The following is a 25,472-nucleotide window of genomic DNA, read 5'->3' on the forward strand; positions in this document are numbered from 1 at the left end:
TAGAATTGGTGCATGTTAAAGTTGAGCTTTCTTCTTTTGTAAATATGAGAAGGATTCAGTCAAGAATCTTTATACTTCCCGTGTTCTGGATTAGAACTGTTTATACATGTTAGAGACCGGAATTGGCATGCTAAAGCTATTGATGTGATCAAATGTACTATTTAGCCGTCTTGAACAGGGGTCTACTGTGAATTCAATTTGGTTGCGCCACAAGCTTTGTTTCCCACGTAAATAGATGGTGCTCTTTTTCAGTTTTGGCTATTCCATGGTATTAACTTTGAACTGAAAGTTCTGAACAGATTTCGGATCTTTGAGAAATGGAACAAGTATTTAAAGTGTTTCTGCTACTGCTTCTATGCCAATCTCTGCTGGTATCGGCACAGAGCTCCTATGAGGATTGTAAGTTCAATCAAACTTTGGGATATTTTCAACTGCTTTACACTTTCTTTGGCTTTTGATTTATATTTTTCACAGCTATTTCTTGTCTCTTTTCACATTCATGCAAATGAATAAGGCCATTTCGTCATTAGTTTTTAGATCACATTTTGGTGCTCTTAGGGCGAGAAGGACATGACTAACGTCTGTTAGTCTATTTTGGGCAACCTTTCGGGGAAGTTATGGCTTCAGGTTTTTATTTTAAGAGAAAAGAAACTACAAGTAACTAAAATTTGTTTCTGTTTCTGTTGTCTTCATTTCCACATAAGGAGTGCCGAAATCTATGTTTATGCATTCAAGTTATGAAAGTTCTTGTGCCTGGAAATTTCTACCATCAATATCCTTAGACAAAATCTAATTTGCTAATCTGGATTTGACAGTTGAGCTCTGCACCTTCAATTCTAATGTGCAAAACTACTTAGGAACTCTCTTATTGAAGCCGTTTATAATATTGTATTACTAGCTCTTCCTTTGCTGATGTTCATATTCATAGAATAACTTTCCAAAGTTTTGACTATTAAATTGTTGAATCGCGTAATTTAAGTTGTTTGGCCATAGCATTTTCTTTCTGTTGAGTGACTGACTACAATATGAACTGGAAACACTTTGCGAAAGCTTGACTAATGACTTGAACTTGCATGTTAAAGTGAATAAAAAAGGCTTGGGAGAAAAAAAGGACAGAGCATCTCTTGTAATAGGACTTCCTTTTGTTATTCATTCATTTTTGACGTGATCTTGAAAGCTTAACTCTCAGAAGATGTAGGTGTTCATTTGGTATTACGAAGATATATTAGAGAGTTTAGCATTTGTTAACAATATTTTATGCATATTGCACCACTGCAGTTGTTTCCCTACAATCTCTCACAGAATCTTGGCAGAACAAACCACCAAGCTGGGTGGGTTCAGATCCTTGTGGCAGTGGCTGGGAAGGAATTCGATGCACCAATTTAAGAGTGACCTCAATGTCAGTTCTTTGGCTCCTTCAATATAATTTTAATTTTTTTATTTCTTTTTCTGTCTTGACTTTTTTTTTTCCTTAGAATATTAGCAAGCATGAATTTGGTCGGCAAGCTGTCTTCAGATATCCAGTTATTATCTGAGTTAGACACATTGTGAGTTTTCTATTTGAACTTTTTCTACTCTCAAAGTGACTTAAACACAGCTAATTTGATTAAGTACTTAAACTACTATTTGCCCGTTCATCCTTTTTTTTTTTTTGGCTTATGAATGCTCACATCTTTTATTCATATAGGGATCTCTCTTACAACAAGGGCCTGACAGGAACAATTCCGAAAGAGATTGGAAATTTGAGAAAATTAAAAACCCTGTAAGGAAGTCAACTAGTACCCGACAGTAAAAATAACTGTAATAAACACTGAATCTTCTGTTGAGTTCCTGCTCATTAAAAATTTTTGTCATTTTCATCTTTACTTTTCCCTCACAAAATTTTTTCCTGAACTGATCTATTGCGTTTCTCATTGTTTTCCAGTATACTGGTTGGTTGTAGTTTCTTTGGCAGTATTCCCGATTCAATAGGATCTTTGCAGCAGCTGAATTTTCTGTAAGGATTTTCATCTTTAACAATTCTGTTGCTATATCCGAGAATGACTACACAAATAAGAACTGTCTTAGATCCCAAGTTAAAGTAAATATACCAAAATATGATGTTTCAAAGAAAATATCTATGTTGGCTTATCTCGGTTTCTGCTCTGGTCTAACACCACATTGGTAAATTATGTATGACCTATCATCTTATTGCTTTCCATGCAGAGCTCTGAACTCCAACCAGTTCAATGGAAACATTCCACCTACCATTGGCAATCTATCCAATATTAATTGGCTAGACCTTTCTGATAACCACCTTGAAGGAGCTATCCCAATCTCTGGGCAAGGAGTACTTGGACTTGAGAAGCTGCTTAAGGCAAAGCACTTGTATGGCAACTCTAATCCTCAATTTTTGTTGATAATATCTTGTATTGGCTTGAATGGATAATTCCTGGCTCAGTGTAAAGGATCTAAGATTATGTCCACCTTTTGCAGTCACATGGGAAACAACAGGCTCTCAGGTGGAATCCCAGCTCAACTTTTTCATTCAGATATGAGTCTGGTCCATGTGTAAGATCAATGAGAACTTTACAGCATCTTCTTTTCTCCGCATGGAACCTCTCACTAAATAGTTTTGTATGTTTCGGTTTTTACTCATATGTTGAGATCAGCAGACATGTTGACCTGACTTTCCATCCTCACCTATGTTATTTTGGCCAGGCTTTTTGACAGCAATCAATTAAGTGGCGGTATGCCTAGTACCATTGGGGTGGTGAACTCATTGGAGGCAGTGTAAGGATCTTACCACAAGTGAAATCATCATTTCACAACATTAATGTTCCTGAAATACTTTGATGTTTTACTGTAATTAATATTTTCCCCCTTTTCAACAGCCGTTTTGATAGGAACCAACTAAGTGGAAGTGTACCGTCGAATATCAGCAATCTCAGAAATCTTAGTGATCTGTAAGAGGACCAACTAAACATGCAAAACTCGAATTGATGCCCATCAGTAAGCTGGTCTTTCTATTTAAAGATCATTTGACTGAGGGAAACATTGACTCTATATTTTCAGGTATTTATCAAATAATAGGTTGAGAGGTCCACTGCCAGATCTTACCGGAATGAATCTTCTAACCTATGTGTAAGTAGTAAAGCAGTAGTGTGTGAGATTCATTAAAATTGCGGGGATTTAATAAGACTTGTTTCATTTAGCTTAGAAGTAACTGTCAAATACTTTTACCTCCATCTTGTTCAGAAGTCCAGGATTTGCATATACGTATATGCTCGAATATCTATTCAGAGTTCTTGTGTTTTCATATTTCCATAAAATTGTCGGCAGAGATCTGAGCAACAATACTTTCGATTCTTCCGATATTCCTTCATGGGCTTCAAGTTTGCCGTTGATGACAACATTGTACGCCATCTCTATCATTTCCCTCCCTCCGATGCTTTTCATTCTTTTCCTTTATCTGTTCTGTTTGAATAAGTCTGTCTGTGAGCATGGATATCTTTCAAGACACAAGATTGTCTCAAGTATTGAATATTGATAAAGCTTACTTATGTCAGAAAGTTGGAGAACACCAACCTTGGAGGGCAGATACCTGTCTCCTTATTTAACCAGCCCAGTTTAGAGACTGTGTGAGTAGTACTATCTCATTAAATAAGAAATGGATGTGCAAAATGACAAAAATATGCCCACATTTATCCAATTACTTCTTGAACATATGTACTGATGATGGCTATAAGATGGTGTGTTGAATTTTGGGAACAGGGTGTTGAAGAGCAACCAGCTCAGTGGCACCTTAGATATTGGCAATGCCGATAACAACCGCTTAAAACTTATTGATTTGGAGAATAATACAATCACTGATTTCACGCAGAGAAACATGAACTATAAAGTTTCAGTTGTGTAAGTTTCACGGCTCAATCCTATCCCCTATTCTTTTTTAATTTTAACTTATGATTTCATGTCAACTTCACCCAGCTTAACCCAAACCGCTGGTTTATGGTTTTTCTCCTCTGAGGCAGTTATCTAAAAATTTTGCAGACTAGCTCGCAACCGGATTTGCCTTGAAGCAGAAGCTTCTACTGAACGTTACTGCCAAGAATCCCAATCCAATTCCATATATTCAACGCTGCCAAATAATTGCTCACCTCCTCCTTGCAGTTCTGGTCAGATTTCCAGTCCTAACTGCAAATGTTCACATCCGTACAGTGGAACTCTGTATGCCAGAGCTCTTAGTTTCTCAGACCTTGGTAATGGAAGTTATTATAAGGAACTCGAGCTGTCTCTGATGACTGCTTTTCAATCACAAAATCTTCCGGTGGATTCTGTTTCTCTAAGTAATCCGTTCAGGAATGCATCTACTGATTATTTTGAAGTGTCCCTGAAAGTATTTCCGTCTTCAAGTGATAGTTTCAATAGAACTGGAGTTTCAAATATCGCTTTTGTGATTAGCAGCCAGCTTCTTAAGGCCCCAAAATTTTTCCTTCCTTACTTCTTCATTGCTGATGACTATGGGTACTATGCAGGTAATTAGTGTCTCTCTATGCATGAAAAAGGCTAAACTCTGTAATGCTCATTCTTCTCTCTCACGTCATTTAGGAAATGAATCAAAGAAGTCGTCCCATATAGGGATTATAGTTGGCGTAGTAGTTGCTGTTGTGGTCTTTCTGGCAGTAGCACTCCTTGCAGGGATATATGTTGTACGTCAAAAGAAAAGAGCAAAAGGGTCCGCTGAGCTGAACCCTTTTGGTAAGATATGTTTGATGCAGATTTTGCTTATATTTGTCCATCGTAAAGAATTTTTCTATCAGTCTTCTGTTGATCACATGCCAAGCTAATGCAGCAAACTGGAAACTGAATAAGAACAACGGCATGGCTCCTCAGTTAAAAGGAGCACGATGGTTTTCTTTAGAAGAGCTGAAGAAATACACCAACAACTTCTCTGAAGACAACACAGTTGGATCTGGGGGCTACGGAAAGGTTCATAATAATACTATCCCATGGCTATCCTTTTCATTTTACATTTTTGGGAAGACCAGAATCCCTCAAAATCTCCCCAGTATCTTCTGTTTTGTTGTTTGCTTTTAGCAATTGAGCATTGCTTGGAAAATCTCTGGCTCTCACTCCTAGTCACCTGATCATGCCTTAAGATTCATGTTTGGTTAAGAAAATTTTTTGTAAGTTTTGAGATGATTACACAATCTTGAGATGATCGGACGACAGGAGACTTGAACTCTCTATGGATTACCCTTGAGAATTTTTCTTCTGACACCAGCTTTAGAGACATTGTTTTATTTTCCAAAATTATTTTTTTGTTTAATGTTCTGTAATAGCTAATAAATCCTCATTTATAAAGGTTTACCGAGCTGTTCTTCCCACGGGAGAACTAGTTGCCATCAAACGGGCTGCAGAAGAATCCATGCAGGGTGCTGTAGAGTTTAAAACTGAGATTGAACTTCTATCAAGGGTCCATCATAAGAATCTTGTCGGTCTTGCGGGTTTCTGTTTTGAGAATGGTGAACAAATGCTGGTGTATGAGTATATCCCAAATGGTACTTTAATGGACAGTCTTTCAGGTATTCCTAAATTCCAGCCCCTTCTCTCCTTATGAATGATATCATGTTTTGTCCTAGAGAAGAATGTAGAAAGAAATGGGGCAGAACAAGGGCAAAAGCTTGTTCAAGAAGCACATCCCACCTCTTTTCTTTTGATCATTGCCAAATAGGCTGCTAATCTGCCCATTTGCTTTTGAAATTATGTTGATAGTTCCAACACATATGTGGTTCATCACTCAGTTGTCAATTTTTTGGATCATATACCTGATATATATTTACCAATGCTGAATGCCCACAAAATGGACATGTTAGTACCCTTGTTTTTATACGCTGCATAAATTTGGAGAACTTGATATTATTACAAGTTTTACCGCTTGCCTGACTAGTTTATTTAAAACTTGAAATTAGCAAGTTCCTGTATATTCCTCCATGGTATTGATTTAAGAAAGGAATGGAGTGTTCTAATGCAACTCACATGCATTTGTCAGAAAACAGAATGGTTGATAATCCCTGTATAAAAATCTTTTTGGAGCTCTGTCTTTCTTTTGCCCGAATGTATGAGAATTAGTTTGAAGACTAATACATCAAAAACTGCCATAAGACAGTTCTTCAGTCTGGGAAATGCATTTCTTAATATTTTATGCGACTTGGTCTATGTAGGAAAGTCTGGGATCAGAATGGATTGGATGAGAAGGCTTAAAGTAGCCCTGGGCGCAGCCAGGGGTCTGGCCTATCTTCATGAACTTGCCAACCCACCAATCATACACAGGGACATAAAATCAAGCAATATTCTGCTTGATGAGCACCTTAACGCAAAAGTCGCAGATTTCGGACTCTCCAAGCTTCTTGTTGATAGTGAAAGGGGGCATATCACTACTCAAGTCAAAGGGACAATGGTTCGTATGTCTTAGGTTCAAATTTCTGCGCTGTCATTTTAACCCAGGAAGAAGAAGACACCAAATTTCGTTCTGAAATATATAATTGAATTTCAAATGAATGAAAACTCATCCCTTTTGTGCCCCCTAACAATTTTGTCTGTAGGGTTACTTGGATCCTGAGTATTACATGACCCAACAGTTGACTGAAAAAAGTGATGTATATAGCTTTGGAGTGCTGATGCTGGAACTAGTGACAGCAAGAAGGCCAATAGAGAAAGGGAAATATATTGTGAGAGAGGTACAGAACGTAATGGATACAACAAAAGAACTATTCAACCTCCATTCCATCATAGATCCATTCATCAACAAAGTAACTCCACGTGGTTTGGACAAGTTTGTGGAGCTGGCAATGAGGTGCGTCAAAGAATATGCAGCTGAGAGGCCATCAATGGCTGAGGTGGTAAAGGAAATTGAGAATATAATGGAGCTCGCTGGATTGAACCCTGCTTCTGAATCAGATCCAACAACAGAAGAAATTGATATGGATGCAAATGGCGGCAAGTTACGCCGTCCTTATGCCCATGATGAAGGCTTTAGCTATAGTGGAGCCTTTCCTTCAACAAAGGTAGAACCTCAGTGATATTTTTGCCTTTTTTTTTTTCGGTGATGTTTTTGCAATTGTGGTGCAATCGCTGAGCACTGGTGTGTGAATATGTGAGCTACTGAAAATGTTTTCCTTCTTTGTTAGGTCATGAATGTCACATAGTTTGTGGGTCAAGTGTTTTTTTTAATGCCTAGTTTGTCAAGAAATATATGACCTGTCAAGTATGTAGTACGAGCCCAGATGCAATTTTTCAAGAAAACTTGTCAAAGAAATATTTTTCAAAACAAATAATGACTTTTGTAATTAATTGAAGCAAAAGTCCCATAGCAATATTGCTGGATACCTCCCCCGCACCCCAACAACACCAATATTCATTAATCACTTTATTTTTATTTTGAAAGGTTCGCCAACGTCAATAGAAATCTCAGAAAATATGGATTGTCTGTATTATTTGTAAATTTAACAAAATTAATTTATTGGTGTCAGTCAGTGTTTGTACGTGTAATTTTTTGAATAGTATCTAATTAGTATCCTGCAGTAACTTATATAACTAAACTTGAGAATAACAATATGATTAATTTTATTTTTTTTCAAAGATCTATTTTATTTACAGCTTAAATATTTGAGCCTTGTTCTGAGACTACACGTTGACAAGATTAAGTGGATAAAGTTAAAATTTTAGAGTAATCTTAATCAAAGCCTTACAATGTTAAAAAAATTGTAAAGCATAAATGAAAAATATTCAATTAAAATTTTAATGCACATGGTAGTGAAGCATTCATCAATCATCAACCATAACCGCGAGGAATATTTTTCTTGGGATAAAAATGAGAAATTTTCACGAATCACTAATTTGTGAGAATCTTTTCATTCCGCGGAGATAAAAATCCATGAGAAATTATTTTGGATAACAGCTAATCTGCAAAGCTTCTCTCACGAACAAGTATTTCGAAAGAAATCAACTTTTCTCGCTAATGTTACTCCAGATTTCGAGGGAAAATTTTCTCACAAAATTATATCCGGGAGAAACACAATTTTTTTGTGTTTATTGATTGATGTATTGATTATCGGGAATAAATTCTAACTAAAAGTGGGCCATCTAATATCTAATAATTGCGAAAAATATTGATATTGATTAAAATATAGTAAAAATGGGCACGTTTTAAGGAAAAAACCACGCAAGTGACTGATTTTGGGTCCGTTTGGATCAGTAATTAGAAAAGTAGCTTACTGATAAAGTAGTTTTCAAGTTGGATAAAAATTAAATTAGATAAGTTGAATTGTATTTGGATTGGAGTTCAGAAAAACTAGTTTGTAAAAGCGAGATTAGTAAAAAGGTTATTTAGATTATGGTTGAGTAAAAAAAAGTTTGGTTGTAAAATGACCAAAATGGGTATGAGTTTTAATAAATAATGAAACATGAATAAAAAAATGATTTCACATAATACAATGAAATTAAAATAATTTAATATGAAGAAGTCAAATTTAATGAGTAAATTACATTTTAAAATTTTAGAGAAATCATAAAAGATATTTTAAATATAAAGTGAAACATAAAAAATAAAAGTATATTTCTAACTTATTTATTACTTTCAACTAATTTTAACTGATTTTTTGTTATCTACAAATTAGTTATTTGAGGTTTATAATAAGAACCAAAGGAGATAATAAATTTCTTAACTTTTACTCTCTTCATGTTTTAAAAGCTATAAGTCATAAACTATTAATTTTAGTTTATAACTTATTGTAGCTTTTCATACAAAAATCCGATTACAGAAAAACGCACCCAAACAGCATTATCATGTCTTATAGTGCTTATAAGCTACTTATAAGTCCAAAATAATTGATGCCAAACTGCCACTTTGAATATTGCAGTTCAGGATAGCTTTTACAAATAAATATTGATATTGATTAAAATATAGTAAAAACTTGAAGGGAAAGAATTGTAAAAACACCATCTGCACCTCTCACAGAAAAACAAGAGATGAAAGGAATGTGCAATCACAAAAATGAATATAATAGGGAAAAGATTTCTCTACAAAGAACAAACCAAAAGCTCAAAGCTCACAGTTTGAACCTCTCTAGACAATCCAATGAAATCTATACATGGATATAAACAACAGACAAAAAAGATGGATGAAGATATATATAGGTTATATTATATAAGAGCGTATACTCGTCAAGAAGAGCAGCATCCAGCATTCTTCATAGCTGATACATCATCACGAGAGCCGACGTTAATGGTCTGTCCCTTGGGCAAAGCCGAGGGATCATCCCCGATGTCCAGTGCCTTCTTGCTCACCACACGATATATCTGAGACAGAACTTCTGTGAAGGCATTCTCCACATTCATGGACTCCAGTGCTGATGTTTCCATGAAGAATGTGTTCTCTTGCTCCGCGAAGGCAGTGGCGTCATCAACGGAAACCGCCCTCAAGTGGCGGAGGTCTGCCTTGTTGCCCACAAGCATTACCACAATGTTGGCATCTGTGTGACCTCTTAGCTCCTTCAGCCATCTCTCCACGTTCTCGAATGTTACGTGGCGTGTAACGTCGTACACTAGTAAAGCTCCAACGGCTCCACGGTAATATGCACTCGTGATTGCTCGGTACCTTCATTTCATGAAAAACTAAACTTAGAAACATATATGACCCAAAAATCAATAACGTAGTCATCATGCAGATTCAAATCATGTTACTCGATAAGTTTATCTCACAAAGATTTATTATAAGAAACTTCAGATATCGCAAACCTTGAAAGTACAGATCATACACCAGTTAACGTCTTAATCAGTTTCTTTCATTATACCAGAAAAGTCTACAAGATCATAATGGTGACAGATTTAATGTGCTAAAAGCAATCAATCTTGGCATCATATCAACGTACGCCCAATTCAAATCGATCGCTTCAGCGCCAGGCAACATAGAAGATAGAAACAGAAAAGCCTCTCAAGGCAGCATTTCATTATCGAATGCAAAAGTAAAATCGTCCGATGAGTTGATGTCTTAATAATTGGACGAACCTTTCTTGACCGGCGGTGTCCCAAATCTGGGCTTTAACAACCTTATCGTCCACGCTAATGCTTCGGGTGGCGAACTCGACGCCAATGGTGGACTTGGATTCGCGACTGAACTCATTCTTGGTGAACCTGGAGAGAAGGTTGGATTTGCCGACGCCGGAGTCACCGATCAACACAACCTTGAACAGATAATCATAATCGTCTTCCGCTCTGTACGCCCCCATTTCCCATACACGCTTGTTTTTCTCCCTTTTGTGCTAAAGGCTAGAGGGGAAATTGGGGGCTAACCAAATTTTGCTTGTTTGTTTCCACATTTTCTCGGAGATTCAAATGGGCCTCTCCTCTCATATCTCATCTCTGAATTCTGATTTGGGATTCGGACTGTGTCAAAGCGACGAAGCGTTTAAAATTAAACCATGCATTTTTAATCATAACTATGTTACTTTTAATGAATATAATTCCTTTTTAGATTAGCATATGTGATTCCTTTGTGTCGAATTTTCTTGTTTTAAATTTATAAATATATAGGTATAATGAATCAAATTTACAACATTGTTTATCATAGTTTTATTTAATACAAAATTGTTATTTTCGTATAACTTTTGGTATCCAATATGGTTTGCATTCACTTTTCTTGTTGGCCACAAATGAAAAATAACTCCAAGCATAGTTTTTTCCTTAATCAGCAAGATTTAAATTCTTAAAAGTTGTTTAGAGAATGCGGAATCTTTTCCAATCAACCTAATTAACCCTTGTATTCATCAAATCTTTTATTCATTACCGTATTTATTATTCAGCCTTCACAAAAATCAAATATCTTCAAAAAAATTCTATTACTTTTTTGCCAACACGTTTGAAAAATACTATTTCATGAGAGCTTTGCTCCGGTTAATTAGAATTTTACTTGGCCCCAGTTGATTAGGATGTCCCGAGATGCAAGTAATGATTAGTTTCACATATCTTAGATTCTTGACCCTATGAAAAAAATTAGATAATAAAATACTCATGATGTTTATGAATCAGTCATTTGCATTCACATAATTGCAAATGCAAATACCAGGAGACATTAATCCTATGGACAAACAAAATCATCAAGGTGACTGTTCCTTTACCTATACCAAAAACTGAAGCATATATGAGCAATTCCATTATTATTCAACGTACGCATGCGTGCAAATAGTCAGATACTAAAAATATAATTCATACAAAAACGGGTACCAGAGGCAGCACGTATGATTGGATAGTTCATGCAGAGAAGATCATAGAAGAAGACAAGGAAGAAAACTCTGCTTTGATCCATCAAAATCAATCGTTGGGGAGAGTCAAGTCGAAGGGACGCATCAATACGAAAGCAAAAAACTGTTGTCATCAGACAACACGCGACCTTATCAAGTAACATAATACAACCTCTGTACGTAGATATATATAGATACATGTTTCTCTCTGACAACAAACTCCTTCTTTCATTTTCATCCTCTTCTTCTATTCGATCGCTTCTTCTCAGTCGGAGCAGTACAAGTCACGTTTCGATACGTTCAGAACCTTTCATATGGTCGCAGTCTCGCAGACAACATGGGTTTGTGTTGTTAAATGGCATATACAATGGGTGAGGTTTCCGGTGCATTTAATTTGCTGTAACCTTAAGCGTTCCAGGTTGTTGTTGTTGTTTCAAACACTGTTTGAAAGTAAAACTAGGTAACTTGATTACTAGACAACAAAAAGCCAGTAGCGAATATGGATACCAAAGAGCTTTAATTTTCTTATTTTTATGATAATTATATTTAAATAAACGCAAGTTTTGTTTACATTTTATTAGAACATATACTATGCTCTTTATCAACATTGTCAATGTACAATATAATAGAATTGTGGTATGATTGTCGTAGACGATGCCATGATATTAAACTCTCCTGTATATCTTTTTTGGTTGAATTTATGTCTTCTACTGCATGTCAAATAGATTTTAATTCGTTGACAATATAGGCACATACTAGAATTTTATTACTCACAAATTAGGTTTATTATAGCTAATTAAAGATTTGGAGCATAATGCAATGTTATAGCAGAACGCAACCTAGGGTTGTCAATATCGTGTCAAAAAAGCCCAGGCTTGGCATCACATATATTACAGGACAATTATGACTTACATTATCACTATATAATGCTGACTTCAAATAAATAGCAAAACTGCAACCCAAATGGACAAAACCAGGCAGAAAATGAGAAAATATCCATATAACTTCGTTTTAATTAGAACAATTAGGCAACCCCATATATATATATATATATATATATATATATAGCTAGACTGATATAGACCCGCACGTATACATCATACATGAAAAACACTTCGCTTTTAATGTAGTAATGTAATACTACATGTCCACTGGCAATCATTATCATCATCCCCATAGAGAAACTCAAACCCTAGTCCATACCCTAACACACAGCAACTCAAATAAAATCACAGGATAATAAGCAGAGAGACACAGAGAGAGAACACGGCACATCTAATTAAATCCCATTCCGTCCTCCTCCACATATTTCTTCCTTCCAAACCTGCAAGATAAGGGAATGAAAAAACGGAAAACCAAAATGTCAAAAGCCCTTAACTTCTGAAACAATCAACTTTACCCACACCTTCATTAATAACACCCACCACCATTTCTCTTCGAAAATATAAAAAGGAAACTACAGAAGTTTCACGATAACGTGCGAACCAGGTAATAAAATGCGCCGTGCTGGAGAGGCTGGAGAGTGACGCCCCATTCGTCGATGAGCACAGGCTGACCGGAGGCGTGGATGAGCACCGCATCGTCGCCGAAGGCCTCCCCCACGTTGAGGGGTCCCACACCCACTTCGAATGCGACATCGTTAATGAACACCGTGGATTTCATCGGAGCACCAGGTCGGCCCTCTTCCGTCCCTGCCTCACCCAAACAAGATCCATTATCCATTAGCTAGACAAGAAAATAAGCTATAACCATGCACACGTTCATCCAAGAAAGGCATCGCAGATTCGCATTCGGAATATTGAATTAATGTTGACTTAAAGTTCAGCGTGAATCGTGAATCGTGAATCGTGAATCCTACCATGCACAAGCAAGTTAACTAAAAATTGACTTCATAAAGAGTTAATAATGACCTTGAATCTGAGAGATGGGGGATGGAACAGTAACAGTGGTGGTAGTGGCGGGAGGGACAGTAGTGTGAGTGGTTGGAAGGTGTTGTTGCATTTGCATAATAACCTTCTCTTGGTCATTCTTGGAAAATGAATGGATCATGATTTCGTTAAGCAAAAGACTATTAGTGCAAGACCCAACATTGATTTGTTGATGATGATCACGAGGACCATCAGGTTGAACCACACTTGATAGTTCAGAGAAGCAAAAACCTTGTGTAATAGGAGCAGGAACAGCACTATTAGCCGCTGTTCCAGCTCCTCCATTCTGCTGCCCAGGAATAAAGAAGAAAGGCTGAGGCGGAGTTGGAGATGGCGGTGTTGGTGGCCGCGGGGCAGAAGAAATGGGAACTACAATATCAGAAGAGACATCGGAAAAGACAATATTAGACACAAATGCCTTATTAGGTGGTGTTATGATTTCTTTGTGAGTGGAATTGCTTAAGTTTTGGGTTTGGTGGGCGTTAGAAGAGTTGTGGAGATTACGAAGCTTGTGCTTGGATCTGGATTTACGGTTCTGGAACCAGTAGAAGACATTGGCATCACCGACTTGGCCATACTCCTGGAGTTGGGCTCTGATCTTCCTGATCTCGTCTCTTGGAGGGTTCACCATCCCTGAGTTGAATATGGCTTCTAGTATCCGAATCTGCTCTGGTTTTGGGTTCCATCTTGGCTTCGGCTCTGCACTTCTCTCCTCCTCAACTCCTGCCACATTTTTAAATGTAAATTTCAGAACTTTTCACAAAACCCTGCAGTGATGGGATAATATTAAGCTTAATTACAAACCAGATGTGTAAGAGGTTCTGTGGCAGCTTGAAGGCGAGATGAAAGGGGAGTTGATATTGTCAAGCTTCCATTGGTGGTGGTGGTGGAGGGAGTTACTGCAAGGCTTGGACTTGAACATGCTTGGCCAGTGTCTGTTAGGGTTAGAAGAAGCCATGATGATCGAACGACGATTGTTGAAGATGATTACTGAACTCAAGTCTGAATATTTAACCTAAAGAGAAAACCTAATTTGCATCAGAAATAGCCTGCCCTTTTGTTGCTCAAGGCTAGCTAACTACCGACATATACATAACCTCTTGTATATATAGACTCTTCACTTATCCCCCTCTCGCTGTTCTCCTTGATTTATTTTCTCAGTTATTTAACAAGTCATACTGTTATTTACGTAGATGAAAAATCAGAAACAGGAAATTGATAAATAAAAAGGAAAACGAAGAGGGGGGGGGGAGTACAATTACTCTCCATTTCCTGCTCCTCCTTGCACTTACCTTTGCATTAATAGTAATAGATTGAGGGGAAAACAGTTCACTGGGGATTAAAAGTAGAAGGTAATTCCCTCAGGACTAGAAGCAAATAGACCAAGGAAAGTGAAACATGCTGGGGACTGAATTAGGAATCTTGGCTTCAGAAACATGGCAGAGAAAGCTGTAATAGAATGGAAGGAGATCTTTTTTTTCAGAAGAGGGTGGGTTTCTGATCACTTTGTCTCTTTTCCTTTTTCCAGATTCTTGTGTGGCTGGGTTTGCTTGCAGGTGTATTAATGGGAGCTAGATATATATATAATGGTAAAGAGGGAGAAAGAGAGATTATTCTAATGGAAGAGGTTGTTGATGAATAAATAAGGGTGGTTTCAAAGTCAAGAAGAAGAAAAGGGGCTTTTAGGGTTTGATTGGAAAACGGTGAGGGAGTTAGTGATTGTGAAGGAAGGTAGTTTTGGATTGACTCGAGGGACCTTTATTTATTCTCCACTACATTATACACAGGCAATTGTATTCTCAGTTTCAATTCTTTCTTAACTGTAGTTAAGCTTTTGCAGAATTTCATAACACCGATTCATTAATTCTATCTCAATCCAAGTCAAAGTTAATTAATTGAAGAATCTGAAAACTCATTCAAAAACTACTTTTGATTTGTGTGACCGTGTGTGAAGGAGTTTATAACGCGTCAGGTTAATGTGTTTTAACTTTAACCCCATCAACATTTCCTTTTGCCCTACCCAAGCAAATTTGGCACTCATCTCAAGATTTCATTGCATATATGAAGAAAATGAAAAAAATAATAATAATAATTTATGAACACATAATATAAAATGACCGTAGTGTCCCTGAAGTAAAAGATGAAAACGACCATTAAAGAAATCGCACATCTAGCTAGGTTGACTTCGCCACTAAACGAATTCCTCTGTTCACTCGATTGAGTTGAATGAGATGCAAAGGAGACGAGAATCAGACTCTCCATTTCACTTTCATTTCTCCATCATCTGCAGGGGCAAATATGTCTTTTCACATTCCTGGCTGCGCAATAACATTCGTCTGCTTGACTGCTTCCTGGATGGAACAGTAATCAGAACCGTTTTCAGCCCATTTCATCTGGCAAGTTCTTGCCCATCAAACATGTGGTTATAATTATCCATATTTTGGCTCCTGCTTAAGACAAGCAGTTTTGTTTTGTCTTTTCTTTTTCCTCTTAACACATTCCTGTGTTTGTCAAAGTTTATGTTGTGGCATGTTGATGTCAAACAGGACGCTGTGTTTGTGTGTGCGCACGCGCGCGCGTGAGAGAGAGAGAGAGAGTAAAAAGGATGCATGTGGATGATAATAAACTGAGCCAAAAGATTGGGAATCAAAAGCAGTAATGAATCAGCACATATCCATAGATTTTGAGATATGACGTTCTCTGATCTGTGTTTAGGGGCAGACAGACAGGAAACTGGACAGAAAAGTGGGAGTAGAATCGCATCAAACAACTTTAGAAACTGAGGTAGACCTTCCTGGGAAGAAGTCCAAACTTGTTGTTTGGCTTCTACTTTTTGCCCTTAGGCCATAACTCCCCAGTAGTTACAGTACGTACAGTTCATAAGTGAAGAGTAAAGTGCAAATATTGGGTCATTATTATGAAGCCAAACCAGTCCCCTCCGTACCATTAACCCATTCCTTTTGTTCGTTTTTCCCCCACTACGCCATTAATTTGCACTCCTTCTACTTCTTCCTACTCTGCACCTCCATCCTCTGCTTTCCTCATGCCCACGTTCATATTTATTGTTTTCAACCTTTGTTTTAATCTTCTCTTTTTTTCTGTTCCTACCGTTTTGTCTGCACCAGAAATGACATGAAAATAATCACTAAAACTCTCTGTCTCTGATATACATATATTGCTGCTTGCCAGCTTCTCTCTCTATCACTCTCTCCCTGGACCACCGCCTCAGTGTTAGTTGCATTTAAGCTATCAGTGAAATAAATAGCCATCAAATTTTGTTTTTAAAAAAAATACATTTTGACATATCTGTATCTATTTATAAGTTTATTTAGTCTTGGCAAGATTATAGCAGCGTTCACATATTGTCAAATTTTCTTCTTTTTCCCTCTGTGATGGGAGTGGAAAGCGGTTTTATTGGGTTTTTTATTTTATTTTATTGTTTTTGCTTTCTAGATATATATGAGAAAAACGATCCAAACTGGTTTTGAAAGGGTTGAGCCTGCACATGATATTAATAAATAATGTGTTTGGTGATAATGTAAAGCAAAGCATGAGAGGGATATGGGTGGTGCAGCTTAAGTTGCGCTTTCACTAAATGCTAATGTGCCTGCAATAAATATTCAACATGCAATATATTTAATGCTTAAATTTTGGTGCACGTGATTCCCCAATGCATATTGGCAGGAAGTTGATTTTTATCTTTAATATAAATATAATATTCTAATCTATTTTTTTAAAATTAATTTATCTAACTTATAAATTGATACATAATCTAATATCATGTAGAGGCATTTTAGAAAGATCATATCACATTTGTTAGAATTAAATAATTTAGTTAACTTCTTTAATTTACTCAAATTGGATAAGTACTAGTTCTTATATTAAGGATTGAAGGAGCATCCGGGGTTACTCTTTTTTCTTTGCACCTCAAGAGAAGCGATATTACTATTTTATTTCATAAACGGCAAATCTTGCCCTCTTCTAACGAGATACATGTGAAATATTTAAGAAAATAAGTACAATTAACTAAAAAGTATTACATAAAATTCATGTCATGTCAAATATAAGTATCTAATCTTGATCTTAAGTAGATTCAGGGATGTGAATTTGCAGAAAGAGAATTTCCAACTTCCAGAAAGAAAGCCTCTGCACTAATGATATTTATATGAAGCCAAGTACAGAACAAGAAAACTATAAGCAGCAAGAAACTGCAGAGTAACACAGTTTAACTTAATCTAAGGACGGCTAATAATTATTGAGACGAATTCTTTCCCCAGGAAACTAATCAAATAACACAAGAATGTCTTAATATATTTAGAATCAAAGCTAGGGATAAGCAAAAATAGGGGTTCCATGTCAAAAAAGCTGAAACAAGAAAGCGCAAGTCCTTCTCTTGGGTGGTTTCCTCTTTGGCTTTAATGGCCTCAAGGCGACCTTGATTGCAGCATCAAAAACTGTCTTCACATTCTGAAACCAGAAGAAAGAAAGAATAAAGTAACACTCTTTTTCATAATTTGAATGCACTGTGATGTTCTTAAGATGGCCTTTACCTGTTGTGTTTTGGAGCTGCACTCTATATATGTTACTGCCCCTATCAGTTTCTTTAGTTCTTCACCCTGTACATACCATTCATTTTTAATTCCACAAGAATCCTCAGAAATTTTATAACATGCACATGAAAGTTATGAAGGAGATGTCACATGCCTGGGCGGTAGTTATTGGAGTGGCTTCTGGATGATCCTTTAGGTATTGCTTGTCACCTCGCAAATCTGAGCAAAACCAATGTAAGTTTTGACGGCAACAAATTGAATAAAGTGCTGCAAGATGTTAATGGTACACTTATTTTCTTCTTTTCTTCCTCTTTCCGCCAGGGGGTATAAATAGGAGCCAAATCAAGGATAATTCAGAAAGAAAAATTGTGTTTGCACTGTACTAAACAGAATTCTATTATTCTTAATTACTGGATATCACCCACTGTTGATTTCACCTTGTTACTTTTTATGTATATATTTCACGCTTATACTTTTTGTGACAATGGTATTTGGATTTACCAATTTACATTAGATTAGGGTCATCAGAGTCCCAGATATATGAAGTATTTCAATGTCTATACTTTATGACCAAAACTTTTTGCCGCGTGCTGAATATAAATTGTCATGTAAAATATTGCTGCTTTGATGAATCCAACTTACCCACTTTTGTTCCAACTAGCACGACAGGCACATTTGGAGCATAATGTTTCAGCTCAGGAATCCACTGTTAGTCAAGGAATCCAATAATTCCATCAGATACTGTAAAAGTAAAAATTGGGTGATAGTAATCTGAGAAGAAAAATAATTACATTCCACATATCAAGTGCTTAGAAACTTGTAAGTAGAGAAAAGGAAGAAAGCAAAAACAAAAGCACCTTCTTGGAAATGTTCTCATAACTGGCTTTGCTTGTGAGAGAAAAACACAACAAAAACAGATCAGCTCCTCTGTAACTCAAAGGCCTTAACCTGTTGTAATCTTCTTGCCCTGTAAAATGCATAAACTATAACAATCACCATGTTATTTAGAGAAATGATGCCATTTTCAGAGTCATCTCAGTAACCTACCTGCAGTGTCCCATAAGCCAAGATTCACAGAACTACCATCCACCATTACATTAGCACTGAAGTTATCAAACACTGTGGGAACATAATCCTATGTATCAAACAAATAAAACCAGAAACAGAAAAAGAAGACCTAGTTAGCTTCATTACTGGCTCTTTAAAGTTTCAAATCTGATTCACTTGCAATCATACCGTTGGGAAGGTATTACTAGTGTAGGAGATAAGCATGCAAGTCTTTCCCACAGCTCCATCTCCAACTGTTACACACTTGATAAATCTGGTAGTGCTCATTGTCTTGTCTTCTTCTTCCTCCTCCTCTCTTATGATCCTAAATAAGAAAACCTTGCAGTGAACTTAATTCAGAGTTGGAATACTTAAAAATGGTTTGAAATATATTTGGGTATGAAAGAAGTGAAAGGAGACTCTTAAGTCTTAACAAGCCAGCAAGTGTTTCCCCTAATGATGGCATTTATATGTAAAGCTTGTGTTTTCTTCAAGTGCAAGGACAATAACAGAGAGGCTAACAAGAGAAGGTAGGTATGGTGATGGGGTTAGTTGGTTAAGTGTGGGACAAGGGAGGGAAAGGATGATGAAAAGCTAGGCATTTGCTTCTCAACCAATACGCTATGATGAAATTAAACAGTAAAATTAAGTCTGATTTAGAGGCAAACAAGTCAAAATGCAAATTTTAGTTTGGGCCCATAAAATTAGTTATGTGTGTCCCCAAGCATTATAGTTCTTGTTAGCTCTTAACTTCTTATGCACTGAAGAAACAAACATGATTTTCTTTTAAAAGGGAAAAAGGAATTTCCACGTAGGAGGCTGTTGTTGCCGATAAGACTTCCTGGCAAATCAAAGGGCAGTACACAACTAAATCATTGTACCCAAAAAAACAGCCTAAATCAGGGCCTTAACCGGAAAGCCCAAGCCCATCAGTTTGGAAATTGAAAAACTTCACCGAGAAACGTTTTTTGTTATGCCTCGTTCCTGCACCAAAATTAGAACAGATTTTTCATCTTTGTATAATAATAATAATAAAATAAAATAAAGAAACAGATTTTATGACTCAAAATCATCCATATAGATACTCGAAAATTACCCACTAATGAAATATTCACATTGGGAGTAGAATCAAGAAATTAGAATTATATGTTAATATATTTAATATATATTAAATATATAATGACATATTACATTATTTAAACTAAATTTCGTACTTAACCTTTGAAGTATATGATTGTGAGAAGCATATTTCGAAATATAAATTTGCAATAACCCTTCTCAAACTGCTCGGATCGACCCCAAGTTGTTAATAATAGATATAAAATATTTTAAATTTGTGAAAAATAAAAATAAAACAAATATTCAACCTCATGTATCGTTTTCAATTGGACAAGAACACCTGAAAGAGTTGAAAATTAATCTTTTGCTTTGTTTATCTCTAATAATGAAATTATCTTGACTTACTCTCTGTCATCGTAAAACCTGAGATATTGAGTCAAAAATTTGAATTGTGACTGTGCTTTCACCAAGCCCATACTTTTTCTTATGATTATGAGAGGTCAAGAAGCTTCTTCAATTCATGAGATTTATATGTAGTTGAATCATATATACACGCTTGGGAATCATTCTACCCTGTGTAGTAATTTTATTTAATTATTAATCGTGCAGTTGTTAAAGCTATAAAGCTTTAATAACCCAGACATGTGATAATATAAGTAATACTACTCGCACTTAATATACTACTTCCGATCTTAAATATAAGAGCTAATTTACTAATTTGAAAAGATTAAGAAAATAAATTAAGTTAGTTATTTGTAATAGATATGTCATACCTTTCCTAAAATACGTTACTAATTAAGTGTATTAGTTAGAACTACCATTATTAGAAGGATTATAGTAAGGAAAAAAAGATAAATATGAGAGAAAAAGTATATTAGGATATCATATTTAGAACCAAAATAAAAGTCAAACAAAATATTATATTAAGGACTGAAGGTGGTAAGAGCTATATAACTAATTTGAAAAAGCTAAAAAAATTAATTTAGCTATTTATAACAAATGTGTGTTAACCTTCTTAAGTTATCTTAATTCAATCATATATATTGAAACTATACTTAGATAAAAATATGTTTTATTCAATGAGAATATTTTTGTAAAAACCATTTTAAATATAAAAAACAAAATAAATTAAAATTTTGTATCTAAATCTGTCAAGTCACAGTATTACCACAAGTCGAGGACGAAGAAGTGAGATTGTCAATAGATTAGGAGAGAACAGAAGTGGAATCAAACTTCGAGTCTTCCTCTGGAATAGTAGTGGTGGTCGCTTTTGTCAATTCTTCGGGTCATACTTTGAATTTTGACCCTAAAAAAGGGGTCAAAATGTCTCCGCATTTGGTTGGCGATTCAATTCATCAAATGCATGTATGTGTCCAACTAAATGGATTATAGCTTTATAATTCAACATAATATGTTGCAATCACTCAATTATGGCATACGTGCATATTTCTGACTTTTACTTAAGCAAGCCTGCCCAATAATTATGACATCTATTTTATTTATTTTTTTGCCAAAATCCCATCTGTCTTTTTTTTTTTTTTTTGAGTTAGAAATGTATATGTTTGGGTCAATAAAAAACGTATTTTAGCTAACAGGACTACTTGAAACTCAAAATTATACTAAAGTGCGCGCGCTATATATGAATGTGTGTGTGTGTGTTTTGGGAGAAGTATTTTTATAATTCAAAGATTGAAAAAATGTATGATTTCAAGCACAAGTGGATTTAAACTGATACAAGGAGATATTCTATAAAAGATTACTTAAATACCACCTTTGGGGAATTCAATTTCTCTCCCAAATTTATATATATATTTAAAATATTTCTAGTAATTGTAAGATATCTTTACTTAGAAATAGTTTCAATATATATGATTAAATAAGATAAATTAAAAAAATCAATATATATTTGATACAAATATTCAATTTAAGTATTTTTTTAAATTTTGCTAAGTTAATTATCTAATTTTTATATTAAGAATAAAAAGTAGTACAATTTTTTATATTCTCCTTATCACTTTCCTTTTTTCAATTTTTTTTAGTAGCAATTCAACCCTCCCCACGGGATGGGAACCCGCGCACATGTCCATCACACGCCTATTTTGAAACCACTTCGGGGTATAAAATCCAGATGGTGCCATGAAGGAAGAAGTTTTTGGCCATTATGTTTTAATTATGACTCACATACTTATTGACTTCTTCATCGCATGATTAATTCTTGTCAGTCCTGAGTATATAACTTAATTGGTATCTCAATATACTACATCTGGTCCTAATTATAAGACCTCATATAAGACTTTATTTGTAATTTACAAATAAGGTCTTATAATTAAGACCGGAGATAGTACTTTACATCTTAAATTTATAATTTTTTACAAGTTGTTCTTATTAATCATATATATTAAAAAGAGCTTTTAATTAATAAGGTAATGATCAAATGGAATATTTTAAGAAAAGTAATACTTATTCTTTTCAAATGGATAATTTAATTAATTTTCTTAATATATGTAAATTAGTGATTCAATTTTTATATTTAGAGTCAAATAAGTATACTCTAAATAGAAAATTGTCTTAAATATTTGTATGAATCAGATGAGCTACCAACTGATGGCCCAACGACTAAGAGTTCAACTTCCACTTGTGGTCAAATTTGGAAGAATTTTATTATTCAGTTCAACGAAGTTTGAATCACTATTATCTTTCATGGGTTGGGCGGGGGTGTTAAAGGGATATTCATGGGCATGGCTAACGCGATTTCCAGGAAGCCCACAAATGCAAACGTGGGGCTAAAAGTTTGTCTGAATTTCCAAGGTCAAATTGTCAAACCACGTGACTGGTCTTAAATTCATTTTTTTTCCCCGACCAAGATAAAATTCTTATCCTCATGATCGGTTTTATATTTCATACGAATGAAAATTCAAATTTTTGCTTTCCAGATAAGTGTCTCGCTAGTCACTTCATTAATTTGATCCAATCAGATAACTACAGAAAAATAGATATTTTTTAGATTTATTTTGTACACAACAATTGACAATTCGAAAAACTTATTCCATTCCCGCCAGCATGATTTGATAAATTTTTAAAAGTCGATTTACCTCAAAATAAAATAAAAAACCACCGGTAACAGAGAACTCTTGGTAGTATCATTATTGCTATCGTGATGAAATTTGATCTGAATTTTTCAAAGAACAGAACATCTAAAATTAGGTTAAAGTATAAATTTGTTCCGAAAGTTTTTAATAAGAAGTTCTAAGTATTTGAAAGTTTTTTTAGAAACAAATTCATTTTAAAAGTTTAAAATCATAATAATATTATCTCCTACCATAAAAAAAATTAACATAAATTGTTAAACTAATAGTGCTGACCGTTAATATTTTTAGCAGTATGAAATGATATTGTTATGATTTTAAACTCTCTGAATAAATTTGCTTCAAAAAAACTTTTAGATAGCTAGTGTTTTTGAGTGAGAATTTTTAAGGCAAATTTACATTTTAATCCCATAAAATTTATACTCCTCTAGTCCTTAATACATGATATAATTCTTGAGTTGGTTTTAGTCCTAAATATCACACTCATGTCTCATATTTATCAATTTTCTCTAAATTACCTTTATGGATACTCCCTCAACCATAATCAAGTACAGGAGGGAGATGTGGTATTAAGAAAGATAATTATGGTGTTTTAGGAAAGACGTGTCACATTTCTTATAATCAACTAACTTATCTAACTTTCTTAATCTAATCAAAGTAGTTAAATGGATCTTATATTAAAGATAAGAAGAGTACATATTTATAATATAAAAATTAAAAATTCTTTTTAATTCAAAACTTTTTTTGTTCCCCAAAAGAAAAAAGTTGACGGACGAAGAACTTCAAAGAATTCCAGTAGTTGGCGGACCCACCGGCTCTAAAAGCTGGACTGACCGGTTTTAATTAAACCCACGATAGGAGGGATGACCTGGCAATATTATTAACACTAATCCATGTTCAAATTTCCCTCATCTATGCCCAATTGCCCATGCCCAGAGCCCTTACGTCACCCCCCCCCCGGCGGAAAGCTTCCAGAAAGGCGCTCGCCGCTCGCGTCCGGGTGATTCCCTGATGACGTCATCATTATTATTAGCTGCTAAGAGCTGTCAGCCCCCCTTATGCATTCGCCCCTCTGTTTCTTTCTAATTACAAGAGTACCCCCGTCCATTTCGATTTCCTCCCTCTGCTAGTAAAGCCCGTGGAGTAAACAAGTATGATTCCACATTTAACCTGATTGATTAATTAATAAATGATCATTCCTTAATATTTTAAAATTTAGACTGCATTAACACAAGTGTGTGTGTGGGGACTTTGTCATTAATTAAGAATACAAATCATCACGCATGTCCTATTGTAGGTTTTAACAAGTGAATATCCAAGAGTAGACTATACATATATATTCACGTACTCTTTTGATGACAAAAAAAAATACATATATATATATTTATATATACTCTTTTTTTATTTTTAATTTTAAATATAAAAATCATTTTATAGTATAATTTATATTATAAAATAAATTTTATAATTAAAATCAGAAAAGTATATAATTTTAAAATTGAACGAGATAATTTGACCCATCACTCACTGATCATTAATCATCATTTTTTTTTTAATTTGCGCACAACATCCTCTCATTATCTCGTTAAAAATAATTTTATTCGAGCTAAAATTGAGTACCAAGTGTGAATGCTATATTGAATTTTGATTTATCACCTGTTGAAGGATCAATCCATTTCATTAACATGAACCCCATCGACATGTTTGTGTAATATCTGTCCTGTCTGATTGATTCATTATCAAGGCTGCTAGCTAATAAATTCTAATTTCTGTTTCTCCATAGTTGTCCATTTCGATTTCCAGCTAAGACGAGACTCTTATTGTTGAAAATTAAAAAAAAAAACAAACAAATGCACACAACATCCCACTAATCAGGCCACAAATTTATGTCCTTTTTTAGTTCTTTCCAGTTCAGAATTGGAGAAAATCTTGTTAATACCTAATACTTTTTTGTTTTATAGTATAGTGTGAACATCCCTGTTCAATGATTGTGCCTCCATATTTAAAGCAAATATTTCATCATCTATCACCTATAATCCAGTTTTAATAACTCTCACAATGCCCCTTTATACATTATTGGCGTCCCTTTTTTTTTTTTATTGCATGCTTAATTAACAACGAACAAAGAATTGTAGGCTTATGATTGGTCTAGGATGTATTTTTAGGCTTCAAAGTGCCCTAACCCACCTAATTTTGTTACTTCCTTGGGACTTCAAGCATATTTTATCTAATGTTCTATCTCAGTGTTAAGATTGGGTTTAGTAATCCTGTTCCGTGATAAACACTATTTTGTTTCATTTCACAGTGTATGAAAAATAGTTTCAGATAATATAATTTTATCAGCTATGCTATTCGATTTTTTCTTTTAAAAAAATTGCTTTTGTTCTTTACTGATTTATTAATTTGAATAAATCCTTCAGTCTTACTATTAATTAGTCCCAGAAATGTGAAGCATACAGATTATGGGCATGTTTAGAATAATTTATAAAAAGTTTTTTAATCGTAATTTACAGAATATAAAAC

General features: G+C 35.0%; 4 protein-coding genes across 4 annotated transcripts; 1 reads left to right on the forward strand and 3 right to left on the reverse strand.

Annotated features, from left to right (window-relative positions):
• The first annotated feature begins 268 nt into the window (after positions 1-268).
• On the forward strand, positions 269-7,131 carry LOC114736630 (probable leucine-rich repeat receptor-like protein kinase At5g49770). The gene is made up of 15 exons (XM_028924512.1): positions 269-399; positions 1,279-1,399; positions 1,476-1,547; positions 1,688-1,762; positions 1,925-1,996; positions 2,206-2,367; positions 2,476-2,550; positions 2,701-2,772; positions 2,874-2,945; positions 4,030-4,166; positions 4,588-4,737; positions 4,832-4,968; positions 5,345-5,564; positions 6,204-6,439; positions 6,585-7,131. Exons 1-15 carry the CDS (start codon positions 318-320, stop codon positions 7,059-7,061), a joined length of 2,160 nt encoding a protein of 719 aa, XP_028780345.1. The 5' UTR covers positions 269-317; the 3' UTR covers positions 7,062-7,131.
• A 2,073-nt stretch (positions 7,132-9,204) lies between these two features.
• On the reverse strand, positions 9,205-10,268 carry LOC114736626 (ras-related protein RABA1f-like). The gene is made up of 2 exons (XM_028924508.1): positions 10,048-10,268; positions 9,205-9,637 (listed from the first exon to the last, which is right to left on the reverse strand). The coding sequence occupies exons 1-2, from the start codon at positions 10,266-10,268 to the stop codon at positions 9,205-9,207; spliced, it is 654 nt and encodes a 217-aa protein (XP_028780341.1).
• A 2,290-nt stretch (positions 10,269-12,558) lies between these two features.
• LOC114736591 (WUSCHEL-related homeobox 9) lies at positions 12,559-14,165 on the reverse strand. Its single transcript, XM_028924450.1, has 4 exons — positions 14,012-14,165; positions 13,190-13,930; positions 12,765-12,970; positions 12,559-12,603 (listed from the first exon to the last, which is right to left on the reverse strand). Exons 1-4 carry the CDS (start codon positions 14,163-14,165, stop codon positions 12,559-12,561), a joined length of 1,146 nt encoding a protein of 381 aa, XP_028780283.1.
• Positions 14,166-17,336: 3,171 nt separating this feature from the next.
• Positions 17,337-19,139, reverse strand: LOC114736625 (rac-like GTP-binding protein RAC13). Its single transcript, XM_028924507.1, has 7 exons — positions 18,994-19,139; positions 18,805-18,892; positions 18,615-18,724; positions 18,400-18,463; positions 17,912-17,976; positions 17,758-17,823; positions 17,337-17,674 (listed from the first exon to the last, which is right to left on the reverse strand). Exons 1-7 carry the CDS (start codon positions 19,090-19,092, stop codon positions 17,564-17,566), a joined length of 603 nt encoding a protein of 200 aa, XP_028780340.1. The 5' UTR covers positions 19,093-19,139; the 3' UTR covers positions 17,337-17,563.
• Between the last annotated feature and the right edge of the window lie 6,333 nt (positions 19,140-25,472).

The sequence above is a fragment of the Neltuma alba genome, unplaced genomic scaffold (assembly GCF_004799145.2).
Source record: "Neltuma alba isolate B1F8T4 unplaced genomic scaffold, ASM479914v2 tig00013347_pilon, whole genome shotgun sequence".
NCBI classification, from domain to species: Eukaryota; Viridiplantae; Streptophyta; class Magnoliopsida; order Fabales; family Fabaceae; genus Neltuma; species Neltuma alba.

Excerpts from the sequence above, each read along its gene's own strand:
- LOC114736591 (XM_028924450.1), bottom strand. The coding sequence starts at position 14,165 with ATGGCTTCTTCTAACCCTAACAGACACTGGCCAAGCATGTTCAAGTCC. Across the intron at positions 12,971-13,189 it reads CCCCATCTCTCAGATTCAAG|GGACGGAAGAGGGCCGACCT; the intron begins GTCATTATTAAC and ends TGGGTGAGGCAG. Across the intron at positions 12,604-12,764 it reads ACGGCGCATTTTATTACCTG|GTTTGGAAGGAAGAAATATG; the intron begins GTTCGCACGTTA and ends CTTATCTTGCAG.
- LOC114736626 (XM_028924508.1), bottom strand. The coding sequence starts at position 10,268 with ATGGGGGCGTACAGAGCGGAAGACGATTATGATTATCTGTTCAAGGTT. Across the intron at positions 9,638-10,047 it reads GACACCGCCGGTCAAGAAAG|GTACCGAGCAATCACGAGTG; the intron begins GTTCGTCCAATT and ends CATGAAATGAAG.
- LOC114736625 (XM_028924507.1), bottom strand. The coding sequence starts at position 19,092 with ATGAGCACTACCAGATTTATCAAGTGTGTAACAGTTGGAGATGGAGCT. Across the intron at positions 18,464-18,614 it reads ATGAGAACATTTCCAAGAAG|TGGATTCCTGAGCTGAAACA; the intron begins GTGCTTTTGTTT and ends CTTGACTAACAG. Across the intron at positions 17,824-17,911 it reads CTCCAATAACTACCGCCCAG|GGTGAAGAACTAAAGAAACT; the intron begins GCATGTGACATC and ends TGGTATGTACAG.
- LOC114736630 (XM_028924512.1), top strand. The coding sequence starts at position 318 with ATGGAACAAGTATTTAAAGTGTTTCTGCTACTGCTTCTATGCCAATCT. Across the intron at positions 1,548-1,687 it reads TTATCTGAGTTAGACACATT|GGATCTCTCTTACAACAAGG; the intron begins GTGAGTTTTCTA and ends TTATTCATATAG. Across the intron at positions 4,969-5,344 it reads GATCTGGGGGCTACGGAAAG|GTTTACCGAGCTGTTCTTCC; the intron begins GTTCATAATAAT and ends TCATTTATAAAG.